At 40.0% G+C, this 17958-nt stretch overlaps 1 protein-coding gene across 1 annotated transcript in view; it reads right to left on the bottom strand.

Annotated features, from left to right (window-relative positions):
* Positions 1-16595, bottom strand: part of LOC307258504 (aryl hydrocarbon receptor-like) — a gene marked incomplete at both ends in the record, with an annotated part of 39733 nt that extends 23138 nt beyond the window's left edge. Inside the window, 2 exons of the mRNA XM_080038059.1 lie at positions 11837-12024; positions 16555-16595. Coding sequence (XP_079894185.1) covers positions 11837-12024; positions 16555-16595 — 229 coding nt within the window. The remainder of the gene's footprint in view (positions 1-11836; positions 12025-16554) is intronic.
* Positions 16596-17958: the final 1363 nt, after the last annotated feature.

The following is a 17958-nucleotide window of genomic DNA, read 5'->3' as shown; positions in this document are numbered from 1 at the left end:
CAAACTATAAATCAAAGACACCCATATAAGGCTAAACCTACTTATTGCTTCTACAGTCAGTGATTCACAGACCAGTGAATATCTACACAGTAGTACTCAGAAACAAACAAGTTTGTTTACGCCACATTTTGCACGCCTGTGCTGTCATTTCACATTGGGTAACAATGGAAGGAGCTATGATTGAATCATGAAACTATAGGGCTATATTTGTCCGGCATTAACCCAGCCGTATTAAGCCTTTCAGCAGTAGAGAGGGGGGGTGAGACAGATACCCTTTGGTGTTTTAGGGACATCCTCAGACACTGTTTTAATGCTGTGTTGACATGCCCCACCCCATATGGCTCATGCTGGTTATGTGTAGGGGAGGGGAGGTGGAAAGCACTGTTGTTTATTTTGGATCCATGCCAGGACTGATTGAGACCGTGAGAGAACCAGAGAAAAATAAAGAATTACTTTTACTTTCACGGATGGGGAGACCACTCATTGAACATGTTATGCTTAACCGTATGACCATATAAAACAGAAGTACCAAAAGTTGTGAGATTTCAAAACTAAGGTAATTTCATTTCAAAGTAAATTCTTTACAATGTTTACGTTTGGCTAGTTATCAGGTTCCAAATCAGCACCATATTATGATTTCCTTAATAGGGGGAAAATGTTATATCGTACACAGATGAAATCATCTTAAAAATATGCCAATTATTCTACACCATGGAACACTGTTTAGCATATATAAAAGGAGCAGAAATGGCCCTTTTTAATTGAATTATAGTTTATTTTTATTTAATTTTAAATTTGAATTTCATGATTGTCTTTTGAAATGAGAATAAAGCTGAGTAATACAAACAGAAAATAAATAAAATAATACTTTGCTAAATCTAACCTGAGCGTTATTCCTATGAGTTATTTTTAGTATCACACTGTCACCATGAGGTCTAAATCACTGGACAAACATGGTCTCCGCTCAGGTGTTAATCTGTACGGTAACATGGCAACAGCTAATCAGGAAGTGTAGGTCAAGATGTTGATGCTGTACTCACAGAGAAAGTGTGTGTGTGTGTGTGTGTGTGTGTGTGTGTGTGTGTGTGTGTGTGTGTGTGTGTGTGTGTGTGTGTGTGTGTGTGTGTGTGTGTGTGTGTGTGTGTGTGTGTGTGTGTGTGCGTGTGTGTGTGTGACAACGTTTTTTAAACCTTGAACTGCATCCCATTTTTACTACTGTGCCAGTAAATTGACATTTTGACATATGGTTTGCGATGCATTGAAGAACAGTTACTAGTGTTAGCTTTGCTTTGTCGTGGTAGTGCTAACCTAAATTGCAATGGTGAGTTATGATCTTTAGTGTAAGGCAAACTATATTGAATTTGTTTAATATTTTCTAGCAAAGCTCTTGGGGTCATGTGTTGATAGTATTTATCTGTCATCTAGTGGTGAGATTCTAGATTTTAACAATCCCTTGCTGAAAATGTCCACAACATCAAGTGATGAGGTGAAGATGTATTAAGTAATTTATTCTATAGTACTTCTTCTTCTTGGTCTTCCAACAGGTGCATTTCCCCAGGACGGCCACTATATATAAAAGGCATAAAGCCATTAAGTTTGTCCATTGTGTGCAACTGAAGAAAAATGGCAGTGCGACCCACTCTTATGTAGATATAAAAGGCTCATTCTAAGGTAATACAAAAAAAAAAATTTCAAGTGATTATTCACCAACTAAAAACACATATTCCATCTCTACCAAAAGTCTGTTCTGAAAAAGACCAAATCCCTTTGCAGACTGCACCTTTAAAAAAAAACATTACAGAACCTGTTAGGATCCCAATCTGCATTAAACATTACAGCACTACATGCCATCATGTGCAAAAAACAAGCTCACAACAGTGAAAATATTTCCACACCCCGTCACTGTGCGAAGACCGAGAGCTGGAGAGAGGGACTCTGTGTGTGTGTGTGTGTGTGTGTGTGCGTGTGTGTCTGTGTGTGTGTGTGTCTGTGTGTCTGTGTGTGTCAGCATGTACACAAGCCACCCCAGCAGCCCGTGCATGCATACAGTATGTGTGAGTGTGTTTGTGTGTAAATTATTCTAGCAGAGTGTGAATGGCAGCGAAGTAAATATAGAACGTTTCAACTCCTTCACCCCCTCAAACACTGCAGCAAATGAACACGCGATGCACACATACCACCCCCACATCCACTTACACACACATGGATGCCCGCAACACACACAGTCACACACACAGTCACACACACAGTCACACACACATGTAGGGGCTGAACATGAACACGCGGCCACTAATGCAGGGGGAAAGCACGCACCCTGTGTTGCCATTCGTGTCTCCCAAGGTTTTTTCCGCGATCACATGGTTTTTTGCATATTTGCTTATGGGAGGCGATTTGAGTTGAGTGAGTGGTGGTGGGTTAGGGTGAGGAGGAGAGTTGGGAATTGAGGAGGGGTAAGGGGGGTAGGGGGTAAGGGTTAAGGGGGTTGGGAGGGGTCACTAACTGATTACCAGGTTGTGCTTTGCCTTGCCTTTTGCTTAGCTTAGCTTTGCCCGGACTCTGCATTCCTGGCCTGGGCCCGTATCGTGATCAGTGCTGGGTTGAGGGGGATGGGGGTTAAGCCCTGTAGGGGTAAGGATAGGAGGGGAGGGGGATGACCCGCTATACTGCTGATCACGTAGCCTTACTTCTAGTAGCCTGTGTTTGTGTATGTATGTAGCCTATTATCTAGTCATTCATTATTTTAATTTTGGTTTTTACTTGTATGTCATTTTTGGTGGTCAGTTTTGAGTGTTTTCATGGGTTATCTCTTAGCATTTATTTGTTAGCATCTTGATTAGCACTGGAGCATTTGAACTGTTGATGTTGATGTGATTGTCTCATTGGTTGCGTTCCGAATCGCACACTCTTTCTTTTTTCTATTCTACATACTACATCCGACGATAAAAAGAATCTAGTTAGGATGCAGTAGGCATACTATTGGGACATACTTTACTCTCTTATTTCATCATAACATTGCGTCTTGATCTTGCCTCTTGCTTTTATATCCGTCGCATCGCCGTTTGTTTTCATATGGAGGCTTCGTCGATGTGACGTCACTTCACGTGCGCACTGGATTGTGGGTCAGAATCGCCCAAATAGGATGCAGTTTTCAACACTAACAATCTTGGCCGCATGAAGTAGGACATCCGGGTACTTCTAACCATCCTAAATCTGGCCACAAGAATCGGAACATCCTAAATCTTTTTTCTACATACTATATAGCAGAAACTAAGTATGCGATTTGGAACGCAACCAAAGTGTGTTGTATGTGGTGTCTGAAACTGTGTATAATGGAAGCCCTACACTTTTAAACTGCAAAACAACATGTACCGTATGGGTACAAATAAGGAAACGCAGTTCATCTGTGTGCACATAGATGGAATACAATGTCCAGAATAAAAAGGACAGTTCAAGACTGCAGTGAAATTGAAAGCGTGTAAATGGGAACAGGTCTCCCTTGCAAAAGAGTCTTCGGACTCAATGGGATATACCTGTATAAATAAAGGTTAAAAAAAAAAAAAAAAAAAAAAAAAAGCGATATTGACGGGTTTGAAAAGTGCTGCAGGGACCATCTACAAAGAGCAACATCGAAGCAAAACATATACTATACCTTTACTCTTATAAAAAATCAAATATAATAGCATAGACCTTCAAAAGTCATTTTTTAGAGCTTAAATTATGTCTGGTTTTGGTTAAAATAAGGTGGTAGCAGAATATGCATCGTTTGTGTTTTATTAACTTTTTTGGCTTATGAGCTATTGATCCTTGAAATTTACTGCATTCTTCAACTGTTGAGTGTTCATACAATGCCGATATAACGATCTATTCTTCCATTTTAAATAATTTTCTCGTGGTGCAGATTGAAAAAGAAAACGTCCCCCTCTCATCTCTTTCTGACCCTAATAGCCTAGTCGTCCGTATTGACTGATATTGTAGTTCCAGCTGTGTGTCAATCCTATGCGTGCTGTGTCATGGCAGCAATGTATGGACATTAATTCAATTAAAACAGTGGGGACTTGTTCTTTCAGGCATACAGTATTATGTTCTGCATATGTACACACACACACACACACACACACACACACACACAAACACACACACACACACACACACACACACACACACACACACACACACACACACACACACACACACACACACACACAGATAATTTGAATTGATTGACGTGAATTCAATAGGGGGAGGGGGGGATTGATGCAATATGCTACTTTCGCTAATGTTTCTATTACATTAGCCTACAGTCATTGAACACACTAACTTCATGAGTGCATGTGTGTTTTGAATAATTCATATTCTATATCTATGACTGGGTCCTTTGGGAGTTGCATAATGTGTGTGTGTGGTGCAGGTGCATTGCTGCTGCCCTTCCATCAATGGTGCTTTTATAATAGATACAATGGTCTATAGAACCATGTGGAAACTTGTGAAATATGTATTTATTTGTGTGACTTTAAAAGGTGCTCCGAGGAACTTTTTTTTTTTTTTTTTTTTTTTTTTTAAGATATTTTTTTGGCATTTTTATGCTTTATTGATAGTGTAGAGACAGAGTTGAAATGGGGCAGAGAGGGGAGTGACATGCAGAGAACGACCGCGGGCTGGAATCGAACCCGGGTCCGCTGCTGGCCGAGGCCCATGGGGGGGACGCCCTACCAACTGAGCTAAGGGTGCCCTGCTCCGAGGAACTTTCAGTTTGTTTTGATTCTAGCGCCCCCTTTGAACAAAAGCAGCAGTAAGGTAAAATATTAGATTTTTTTAACTTTTGAAAGAGCTGCGTTTGACTTCACCAATAGACCTTCTGCTATAATAAAATGACAGGGTTAATCATGTTGTTGTTGTATACTGTTTATATACTGATGTATATACTACAGGTTTAACCTATGATCTATGAAGCGCGGGGTCATCTCAAGCTCTGTGCAACAATAATGAGAATCTGTCAGAGCCCTGGTTATGCAACAGAACAGTCACGTGACATAGTTTGATTGCATCTGCATCTAAAAACTAAGGCAGGGCTGTACGCTTATTTTTTTAGGTGGTAGCACTGGTGCTAGCAAGCAAAAAAATTCAGTAGCACAAAAATAAATTTGGTAGCACACAAAGTAGGCTATGATTGAAAACGTGCATAACCTTAACCCTTGCATTTTGCTCTAATTACCTTTGAGCATGTCATCCTGGTCTCATTTGAGATTCACAATTAATATGATATCCTAGTGTGTGCAGTAATAATTGTAGAAAAATTAATAGGGGTGCACTGATTGCAATTTAGAAAAAATAATCTAACCTGCCAATTGCAATTTTTTGCTGATTCAGAATTATTATTATAATGTCCTTTGCTAATTAAAACCAAACTTTAAAACATTAAACATAGCCTATTAAATAAATAAGTATACATATTGGTACAATTTAGGATAAATTAAATAGGTTGTTGTGAATGTGTTGGGAGTAGCTTTTCAGTGGCTTATTTAAAACTTTGTTTAAATAGACTAGGCTACTGCTCTCTGCAGCTGAAGGAGTTGCCTTTCAAGCTAGAAAAAAGCGCCAACTTCTTGTTCTTACCGGCTTCAAAATAAAAGTCAACTCACGTTTGGCTAGTAACAGGCTTTTAATGTGAAGGCGCACAGGAAATGTTCTGTTTGTGCACGCGCTAACTTAACTGCGGTGCCGTCTCCTTCCGGTAATTGCCGTTGAAGCCGTGAAGTTTTTATACCTAGAATCCCTGCACGAGCACAGATCCCGAGCACACATCTTTCACCAGCCAAAGTGGAGGGTGGACTCAATAACTTACTTGCCTAAGACTCATTTACCCGCAGTGTTAATGTAGAGCCCTCTAAGCAGTGTTGTGCATCTCTCCTCTGTGTTTCAAAGACAGCCTCTCCTCATTATCAACCTGTCGCACGAGTGCTAATAGATTTGTATTCATCATCGCACGTGATCAATTTCAGTAGCAAATGCGATCAAAACTGTCGCACTGTACAGCCCTTAAAGGGAACCTTTTCTACTGTATATAAGAAAAGTAGCCAAACATAATCTGAATCATGCTTTCAACACATGCTTGCCGATGACTCCAAATTGAGCACATTTTTATTTTGCGGAGAAATAGTCAGTTAAAAAAAAGAAACTATAAAAAATCATTAATTATATTATATAAAAGAGAGTTTAGAAATTAAAGGTGCATCTACATTTTTTTGAAGGAGAACTAGAAGGGATAGGGTGTGAAAAGAGGAGGGAGAGAGAGATAGAGAGAGAGAGAGAGAGAGAGAGAGAGAGAGAGAAGAGAGAGAGAGAGAGAGATGAGGAAAAAGGGAAAAGCACAATCAAGCCTTTTGGCTGCGATTGAAGGAGACTCTTCCAAGAAACCCAAGGGAGGCCTTATTGGCTTAGTTGAGTCCAGGATCTGTTCAGGGTTTTTCTTCACCATTAAGATAACGGAACTAATCCTCACTATGGACACCCAACAACTCTCATCTGACTGAAGTCATTTCTCTGTTTTATATATGTGTGTATAGATGTAGGTTTTCTATACTATAATTGTTATGTGAATGCATACGGGTTTTTTACTGGGAGTTTTTTTCTCAGCCGAGCTAAGGGTGTAAGGGCAGGGTGTCATATTGTATCATATTGTATCATATTGTATGGAATGTAAAGACCACTGAGGCAAATGTCAATTTGTGATATTGGGCTATACAAATAAAACTGATTTGATTTGATTTGATCTGATTTACATGTTGTAATTCTAGGTTGTTTTGACATGTGGATGCCCATTATAACAACAGGCAAAGTATGCAGATGAAATAAAATAGCCTTTAAGTTGACTAGGGTGCATTTAGATTGCTTTTTAATAATGTTAATTAATGTTATAAATTTAAAATTAATTAAACTGTTAATAAAACTTGTTTAAAATGTGTCTGGTGCAGGACAAAAACAAGTGTTAAAAAATGCATTCGACATTTGTGTAAGAATAAACATTAGGATGTCATACTGCCTACTCTAGGGCATGTTTACTGACATTTGATATTCACTGACTTTTGCCTTCTCAACCTGAAACTAAATACACTAAACCTTGTCATGTTGGAGCCACTAACAGCTTGATTCAAAGGAGGGAGAAGAATACACACATTTTTCTGGACCGGCGAATGGAAAACTAACCCCACACATAGAGGATAAACTAACAAGCGTATCACTGATTCTCCACACCAAATTATCCCGTGACAACACAAACGCTAGTGGAAACACTGCATGTGGCCCTTCAGTGTTACACAAGGAAAGCCATCAGTACTGTGGTTGTAACGCTCTTTCTTGCCCAATGTATAAATCTTGCAGAATATGTTGGCAACACTGTGTTGACATCTGCACAACACAACACAAATGATGTCGCCCCTAACATCCTGGGGGTTACTATGACACCTTCAGGTTCACAAAATAATTCCCAAAACATCCATATTTAAAGGTGCTGTAAGCGGAATGGTTCTTTTAGCTAACTTCCTGTCAGTTACTGCAGTTAGCAGTCCCCTCGCTCGTCCCTACGTCACCACATTAATGCACTGCGAGTTATCTAGCATCATCACAGATCCATAAGTGTGATAAAACATGATAAAAAACCATCAAAACAGACATTGGGAAGGATTTTTACATGCTCCGCCATTGTAGGTGCATACACATTCACCCATCTGTCGCTCTGGCGTGCACCGGCAGTGAGACCATGAGTGATACGGGTGTCGGTTTGTAGCGTTCTCTCTTGTGATTGGATAATAATTTCGGGATCCGCCAAAACGTTTATTTGCCAATTACATGTAAAGCAGCTGACTGAGAGATCGGCTTTATGAAACGCGCACATCATGTATGTGATCACTGTATGAATAAAGAGCGATTTAACACTTATATTAACATAAATAAACCGCTTACTTCACCTTTAAGTCATCAAACGAATTATCCAAAAAAAGTCAGACAACAGCTGTGAAGATGGTAGTGTGTGTGTGTGTGTGTGTGTGTGTGTGTGTGTGTGTGTGTGTGTGTGTGTGTGTGTGTGTGTGTGTGTGTGTGTGTGTGTGTGTGTTGAGGGGGTGGATCCAACCCCAGTGTTATTAAGTTTTAAAGGAGTTAACGCCCCTCTCTTCAAACGGCCATTGTCGCCGGTGACAACAACCAAGATGGCAGCTGGGCCTGGATAATACTGTCAGGCAGATTAAGGCAGCCAGCTCTTCCAGGGCTTTTGTTCAATGTTCAACTGCACACTGCATTACCAGGCAACACAGCCATGGACTAGAGTTTGAAAAGAAATACAGTAACAACCAAAACTATCTACACAGCGTATACGCCTAAGGCAATTCATGTGCAATTTTAATATTTGATGAGTAGCCTTTCTCTTAACATTTCACAGTTCTTCTAAACACCGTTAACCCAAACAGAGCAGCAACAGAATAGCGTTGAAGTTGAAGCTAATGGCAGCGTTCCCAGAATGCAATGGAGCTATGAGATTGCGCGGCGGACCACCCGCTCAGTCCGACAGGCGAGCGAGATTTGTGTTGTTTACAAACAACAAACCTATGTGTTGACCACAGTGGTTGCTGCCTGAGGCGATGGGGCCCTCGGGGTTCAACATACAGCTCTCTCTCTCCCTCTCCCTATCCCCCTCTTTATCCCTCTCTCTCTCTCCCTCCCTCCCTCCCTCTATCTCCCCACCTCTCTCTCCCTCTCTCTCCCCCTCTTTCTCTCCACCTTTCTCTCTCTCACTTTACCTCTCTCTTTCTCTCTCCCTCTCTCTCTACCTCTCTCTCTCTCCCTCCCTCCCTCTCCCTCTCTCTCTCCCTCTCTCCCTCCCTCCCTCTCCCTCTCTCTCTCCTTCTCTCTCTCCCCCTCTCTTTCTCTCTCTCCCTCTCTCTCTCCCCCCCCTCTCTCTCTCTCTTTCTCTCTTTCCCTCCCTCTTTCTCTCTACCTCCCTCCCTCTCTCTCCCTCTCTCCCTCTCTCTCTCAGGGGAGCGGCTTCCTTAATGTAAGAGTCCTGAGCTCGTTAATTACTTAGAGACGGTCCAGTAGAAGTAGGCTAATGCAGTGAGACAGGAGGGTTTGTCTACGTAGGCGCTGTGTTGACCTATTGGTACTGAAGTCCACTATCAATAATTCACCCTGACAGGAATGGCCAGAGTGAATATTCCTCCATATGTTAGGGAAAATACATAAATAAATATGTGATTTTTTCTATTGATAGCTCCACTAAATAGGAAATGAATCAGACGAAAAAGCATCTTCAGATAGCAGCCGTTGTTTGCTACATTTTTCTTTTCTTCAGGGCATCAAAAGGGCCTCCAAATATATACAGAACATATGAATCAAGCTGCCAAACTGCATATGTACACACACACACACACACGCACACACACACACACACACACACACACACACACACACACACACACACACACACACACACACACACACACACACACACACACACACACACACACACACACACACAATAAAAAAATAAAAACAAAATGCCTTTGCTACATCCGCCCGAAAAACGCGCTCATATCAGACGTCCGTCTAACCCCCCCCCCCCCCGCCCAAACAGCCATTTCAAAAATCCACTGCCTTAAACAAACATTGCGCTTGCCTCCATTTCATAAATTCTTTAAACTCCAGGGTTTCCCTCAATAATTCATGTTCCAAGAGCATCCGACCGCCCGCATTGCAGCAATCTCCATGCGAAGAGATCGCCGCCTAAAATAACAATGTCTTCACTCTGACTGGTAGAGAAAGGGCCCGCGCACTTTCCATCCGTTTGCATGCGACTATTTCCGATGCTTCTTTGGCGAATAGGCTACGGTTTTTAATGGACACCAAGCAACATCCATGTCCTGATCTTGGAATAAGTGATGTCTCTCTCCAAAACACACACACACACACACACACACACACACACACACACACACACACACACACACACACACACACACACACACACACACACACTTTTACGGTTATACTTGTGAGGACACTCTTGGAAATAATACATTCCCTATCCCTAGTCCCTTAACATCACAACTAATTGCCTAAACACAACCCTTACACTAACCATTACCTACATCTTAAAACCTAGTCTTAACCCTCAAACAGCACCTCAAAAGGCCAGTCAAGTGAGAACTGGCCTAAATGTCCTCACTTTTCAAAAATGTCCTCAGTCCGATGGTTAAAAAACTTGAATTGGTCCTCACAAAGCCACATTAACAAGTACACACACACACACACACACACACACACACACACACACACACACACACACAGCACCACAGACGAGGGTCCCTATAAAATATTAAGGGCTTTTTTTTCCCCTCGGATGAATTCATGTGAATAAGGCGGTGGCTGGTTGGTCTTTCTGAGTCTCTGGTTTGATGAGATGAGCCGTGAGATGTCGGGAAACACACACAGGGCAAACACACAGCGCTACGGAGAGCTAGCCGCTACATACACACTGTTGTGACATTCTCCCAAACGGGCAAGAGGGACCGAAAGCAGCAACCGAGGGCATTTACACACAGCCAACCCTCACTTTAAAATGCTCCCTCCTATCTAAATCACTACAATTTATTACAAACACAAATTGTGCCAAAACATTTTCTCTAGCAAAGGGCTTGCAGTACACAGAATGAAGGCTGGTGGGGAAAATTGCAATCTCAACATACTCAGAGTTCTTCAATATCTCATTAAGGGTTCTTTCACTAAGTATTTCTAAAAAAGCAAAAGACGTTCCTAAGATGCACTCATTTATATTATATGATAAATGAGTGGTTTCTCTCAATTCAATATTTAATTTAGTAACATTTTAAAAAACCAAAGAAGCTACCATGAATATTTTTCTAGCCTGAGAGTGTTCGTCTTAAACATCATGTCTAACCGTTTTTTTCATCCTTTATACACAGTATCCATCCATGCTCTGGTTTAACGGTCTCATGGCCACGTTTTTTATCAATTACCCTGTGCTGTGCTGTATTTAGAAAAACATATATACTTTTCTTTAGGGTTAAGCGATAAGCCCAGGAGAAATTTGTTTCATATTGATCATTTGCAGGCGACATGTGAAATTATTATGTATTTATTGAAAAGTTAGAGAATAAACCATGTTGCTGTATGCCGATACAAAGGTTTGCCTTTTTTTCATCGGATGGTAAAAAAGCCAAAATCTTCCCAAACTATACTGAAGTTGAGTGACCTTTTTTCTTGTGGACGATGGCTTCTCATTTCGCAGTTATTTTTAGTCCATTCCAACGAGCCCCGCCCTCCTCTATTCCTGCCACGTGATTGGCTGTTGGCTGTAATGTTCGTTAAGATGTGAAGATGTAGTGAAGATGTTTCTCACTTGTGTCTTAGTAGTTTAACCCCTGATCCATATTGATTTCCTCTTGGTTTTATGACGGACAACATCATCTGTGATTTATGTGACAGACTTATAATCACTGATTTTGACAAAAAGTGATTTGACAACAAGCATTCTCAAGAATCACTGACTCGACCTTTAAGAGACTCAATCCTATCCCAACCAATAACCATTCACTTCACAATATCTTTACTAGTATAAAAACCTACTGTGTGGGCATACCCGTGACAAAGGCATTAAGAAAAACTATGTAAAAAAAATAGCATTCTTTGCACTGATGTTCTCCTTTGCTTTTACATGTAATTCATGATCATCAGAGGAAAAATTAGACCGTTTCAGAAATATAAAAAAAGTTTCTCATAGCACCTTTAATCAACTGTTTTCAAAGGAGAAAAAAGTCAGACTTACCAGAGAAGAAGTTCTTGGCCCTAAGGTAGCTGACACTGAGGCGGAGGATGGACAGTTTGTCCAGGCTGGTGGTCACCTCGTCGGGGAAGGGCAGCAGACTAGCCAGCCTCTCCAGCTCTCCATTCAAACGGTCCCGGTGCCGTTTGGAAGGGTTGGACTTGGTCACTTCTGCTGGGGCCTGCTTCACCCTGATGGATAGTATATAGAATAGTAATTAGTAGTCAACATAATTCATTTAGATAGGTACCATTTAGGGCCCCATTAAAAGGCACATAACAAGTGTTTGGGGACAGTAACAAATGTCAAGATGATAACAATATGGTGGCACTAAATTAAAGTTTGGACATTTGATTCTCGTATTCTTTGTTCTATTCAACCCTTTGACTGGGGCCTGCTTTACCTTGATATTATATAGAAACATACAAAATGTCAAAATAATCTACATTCATTTAAGGTGCACTATACAGTTTCAGACGAGGAGGATTTGTTTACATTTGCAAAACCTGCAGTTACTTTACAAAACATACCTTCTCTACATGATATTCTTAGTATTGAATACTTCTGTCATAATAAATCAAATCCGAAAATATTCCCTTTTCTGACACACCGAAAGTTACATAATGCACCTTTAAGACTATAGGCCGTGGCCGATAACAAGTTTCAAGGTATACCGCCAGTTTGAAAACTGCTATTATGTTCTGTCATACCGTTCTAAGGTATTAGTTAAATATAAATCTTTTATTTATTGTAATGTTTTCATACAAGTTAATGTTCAGAATATTCAAATTTATTATTATGTTCAGCCGAAAAGAAAGTTGTTGACCCAGACAACTTCCAAATAACACATTTGAGACCTGTAATCGCAAAACCATGAAACCATGGTATTTTTGCTTAAGGTTATCATACTGTCAGAATATCACACCGGCCCCATGCAAAGAGGACCTCCCAAAATTTATTTTTGTACTGATATTAAATTGTTTTAATCCATGACAGGAGGAGAAGTACCAATGTTTTTTTTTTTTTTTTTGTGACATCCAATCCCGGGATTAAATCCGATTTTGAGTGCATTGAAATAAATCTTTTGGGGATTTTAAACATCATATTTTGGGAAATGCTTAACAGAATTTGGGGGAAATGAGAGCTATATAACTTAAAGTGGAAAAAGTAGTTTAGCATTACTAAAACGTTGTATATACTATCGTTGCATACACTTTACTTTAAAATGACACAATGCTACTGTAAATTATAACAGCAATATTTTTAAACAAAATTTCTACTTATAGGTTTTGCTTTGCGTATTTGTGTGTGTGTGTGTGTGTGTGTGTGTGTGTGTGTGTGTGTGTGTGTGTGTGTGTGTGTGTGTTATTTTTAGACATTTCAACATCAGCTCCTGGCTCATATAGTTAATTTGCCCTTCTCTCTCCTCTTCTTCTCACATTCTACTCACTTTGTCAACAGGGGCTCAGCATTTCCAACAATTCTAAGTTACGTAATAGGTTTCTGAAAATGGTGCTAGTAAATAAACACCAAATATATTATGTCTATGTGGAAATGCTTTCGTCATATAACTCAGTGAAAAATACAGTACGATATATTTATATAGGCTATACAGGACGTATCCCTCAACATTATATGGTTGATATGTTTTAAATTGTGATGCTGACAAAATGTTTTGATATTTTGGGCCTAAAAATCCCCCAAAAATAGTTTCTATGTTAAAATATATCTGCCATCTTTTCGTAACAGTTTATATTATTTCTCTGATGCTGTCGTCATAATATTGTCGGTTTAATATGTTTGCAAAATGCGATGACAAATTAAGTCCGAAGAGCCTAGAGTAAGGATTGTTTTTTTTTAAAGATAATAATGTTAACATGATGTTAATGATAACAAAAATGATTTTACTTGAACACAGACACATAATATAAATAGCAAGGTAGAAAAACAAACACTGACATATATAGGGATATATACTGTATAGTCCGAACAGGCACGGATGTGATGGGCTTACATGATGTCTAATGTAGGTGAAGATTGCCTCAAAATACATTCTATTTGGTTTTGTGAATACAGATTACCCAATATTTTAAAATTAGTTTGAAACTATGAAAGAGTAATTTTATTTACATAGAATATATATCAAAATAACTATATTGTCAGTCACGTAATTTTCATTTCAGCCCTTCTACATTGCTGTCTAAATGTTTAATGTCTAATCATGAATCTTTTCTTTGTTGTACTATCTTTTAAATGCTTTTTCTAATGTCTAATCTTAATGTATTGTATGCCCCTGTAAAGCACGTTGAATGGCCTTGTGTCTGAATTGTGATATAGAAATAAACTTGCCTTGCCTTTCTTTCTGATATAATTTTTTTTTTTTTAAACATCTGGTACCTGAAACCCTCAAGCTCAAAGTCTGCAATACACACAGCTATAACAACATGGGAAAAAGCATATTGACAAGATATTGATATGAAGACTGGAAGAGGAAGTGTTGAGGCAGTTTAATGCATTTACAAATGATTTCCATTATGATCTCACAGCGGGAATTCTGATACTGTGGTCTGAGTTTTGGATTGGCCCATTTTCTGTAGGTCAACACACACACACACACACACACACACACACACACACACACACACACACACACAGAGACAGTCACACACACACATACACACACACACACAAATCAAAAATGGCTGAATGTCCTGCTGTAAACAAACATCACTTTTGGCAAGGAAACATTTGCGATGCATCCAATATTATTGGGGCCAATACATACAGCAATACGAGCTGACAGACAGTACACAGTTGATCTGCCATGGCTTGTCATGACCCATGACACACACACACACACACACACACACACACACACACACACACACACACACACACACACACACACACACATACAGTCACATTGTATCAGCTGACGTGAATATGGATTTGGAGATTTGTTTATACTGTGTGTCAGTGAGCTTTCCCTGCAGTGCTGCTCTGTCTTTTGCCTGAGTGTGCTAACTGCTGAAATAAACGCTTATTTTCATTTGTATTATTAAGTCAAATATGATTTATTTTGTTCGGTATGGACGAATTTTCCAAGGAGTAAAAGGTTATTTCTTATTTTCCATCTGAAAAAACCCAGATCCACCAAGTCAAATTAAAACAAAAACTTTTAGTGTGTCCTCATTACGAATGAGGATTACATAGATATTAATGAGACCCATTCGCAGCAGCAGACGCCCCAGCCTGTCTCCTTTTTAGGAATTATCCCAATGCACTAACACAACAAGATCAGTTACTGCCCAATTCAAACTCTCTCAGATTAAAAAAAAAACATTTTAAAATGGGAACGCTTAAACTGCCTACAACATGTTTTCACCCACAGGCTAAGTCATGAATTACTCATATCAAGATATGAATGTATTATTAAAGCAAGCAACGTCATTGGACACACACACACACACACACACACACACACACACACACAGAGAGAAACACACACACACACAGTCCCAAAGTGAGAATAGGCCCAAATGTCCTCACTTTTCAAAAAATGGTCCTCTGTCCGATGGTTAAATAACTTAAATTGGTCCTCACAAAGCCACATTTACAAGTACACACACACACACACACACACACACACACACACACACACACACACACACACACACACACACACACAGGTCAATAATGTTCTCATCCAGCATCAGTTGCCTGTTGTGTCGCACTGTGTAATTTTGGAGCTTTTCCAAAGTCAAATCACATGTTATTACATCAAACAACAAACGCGTAGGCCTCTCAAATGACGCTGGCCTCTTCCTGGTATATAGCCTATTTTATATATTAGTTGTTATACTGGCAGGAAAATGGCTGCCCGGCTGTGATGTCACACATTAACAGTTAATGCAGCAGCATCAGACTTTACAATAACATCGAGATATCTTTAATTGGACAATTGGATCAACATTGCTCACGATTATTTTAAATGCATATGCTTGAAAGACGTATCTGTGTGGGGTAACATCCTTCACACGGGCCGAAGGTATAAGAAAGAACATAAAAATAGTCAGGGGGCAGTTGCCAAAGCATAATGAAGGCAGCCTAAAAAAAATACATGGATTTACGAAAGGCAATCAAGTTAAATATGCTTAACCAACCATAACAACCCTAGCAGAAAAGCAAATGAGCTGTCCCTTTGCATCTCTGAAGGGCGTTTTGACCGAAAATGGCGTAACACCCTGTAGGAGGGTCCCAGCTAGGGAAATTAAATACTAAAAAAAATAAAATTAATAAAAAAAGCATCGTTTAAAAAAAAAATTGTTTGTTTGTTTTCTTTTCGTTTATTTGCGGGATTATCTCGTAAATACAGATCCACTAAGAGCTGAAGGTTAAAATGAGGCCGCGGTTAAAGGCCCGAAATAATCCCCGAGTATTAAAAGCGACCCTGCACAACATCTCACAGACTGTAAGAAATATATTTAGTTACTTTAAATGTGTTTATGCTTTATAATGCACTGCTGTGTAGAAGCAAAACGAATTTTTAAGTAAAACATTTTTTTTCTCAGTGTTAGTTAGGCAATAGGCAGGTGCAGCAGAAACTGACACCGTTTTTTTTTTCTTCATGCATTTTACATGTTAAAACCAGGATTGTTTTCAGTGCATATCATTGGGGTTTGACAACAATAAAAAAAAGATGACAAATACTATTAACTTACGCTCTTTGAACGGGTTTTCTCCTCTTGCGTCCCGCATACATGACGGCTCCTGTTATATAAGCCCCCTGATGATGAATCCGTCACACAAACACACACTCACCCACACACACACAGGCTCGTTCGCCGCTACATGTAAACCAGCGACAATATTCGGCTGTAATCCTCCAAATCAAAAAAGGGAATGCTTCCTAATAAATCTGAAGACAAAAAAAACAATAGGCCTAAATAAAAAATAAAAATGGAAAAATAAGCCAAAGTTTGGGTCTGGCAGGTCGGGGTTTTGTTTCAGTGTTTCTGGGCCGCTTCACTTTGAAAATGTGCAAAGAAAAATATCTTGAACTAACGAAAAAAATGAACGACCGAGTAGGAAAAAAAATCACCAGCAGGTTTCCTCCAATCCACTTCACGCGAAGGAGAACTTGCTCCACGTAAAAAGGCGACGTTGACTTTCCATCCTCGCAAAGATCAAAAAATAAAGGACTTCAATCAGAGAATAGACGATCTCTGCAGACACATCCCCTCACCATAACACCTCCGGTTTATTAATACGCCGAAAAAACTTCAGATAAATGCAGCAAAAGGCTTCAAGTATTTACATTGTATAATCTTCATCGGTGCTGCTCTCCTCAATTAGCGCCGGACGAGAAGCTGCGCGCGAGAGAGGGGGGACGGGGACGCGCATTCCACTGGCGGGGGCACGCCCGACACAGATTTCTGACGGGAGCGCGCTCACGTAGGCTAGCCTTCTTCTGATACAAAACCGGAGCGAGCATAGATAGACTGTATGGGAGTTGGTTGCGAGCGAGAGTCAGGCGCGGGCACGTGGAAGAGTCTCCTGGAAACACAGGCCGAGCGTGTCCCCGCCGGCGCGCTCCCGAGACAGTCCCTTCGTCCAATCAGCGCGCAGATAGAGAGCGAGATGGAGGTTTATGTTGAGCCCTGCAGTGGCCCGGGCTGAATGTGGGTCAGGGGTTAGACTGTTTAAATAATGTAACTCAATTCATTTTAATGTGCAAAAGAGAAACACTCTGAGGGGGGTTTTTGCATTGAGGGGACTGTGGGACATTTGGGCGATTGAGCTCAGATGGTAATGTGTTGGGGAATAAGAATCAGTAGGCCCTATAGCCTATTCCTAAAAGAAAAGAGTGGAACTTGGAACAAAAGGATCTGGACAGAGTTTTTTAAAGTAACAGTATGTACTAAATTAGTATGTATACGTTATATAGATTTCAATGCACCCTTGCTGACCCCTAATGCATTTCTGGTCAACACCAATGTTTAAAAACACGTAAGGCAGTTGATTCTAAGGTCATCATAACCAACAACAACTTTTATTTTCAAGGGGTTATACACTAATTAAAACATGAATAGTATCATCTTGTGATAGAGAAAAAAAAAGCAAAT

This window comes from Ammodytes marinus (assembly GCF_949987685.1).
Source record: "Ammodytes marinus genome assembly, chromosome: 12".
Classification (NCBI taxonomy): domain Eukaryota; kingdom Metazoa; phylum Chordata; class Actinopteri; order Uranoscopiformes; family Ammodytidae; genus Ammodytes; species Ammodytes marinus.
This window is presented reverse-complemented; position numbering and strand designations above follow the sequence as displayed.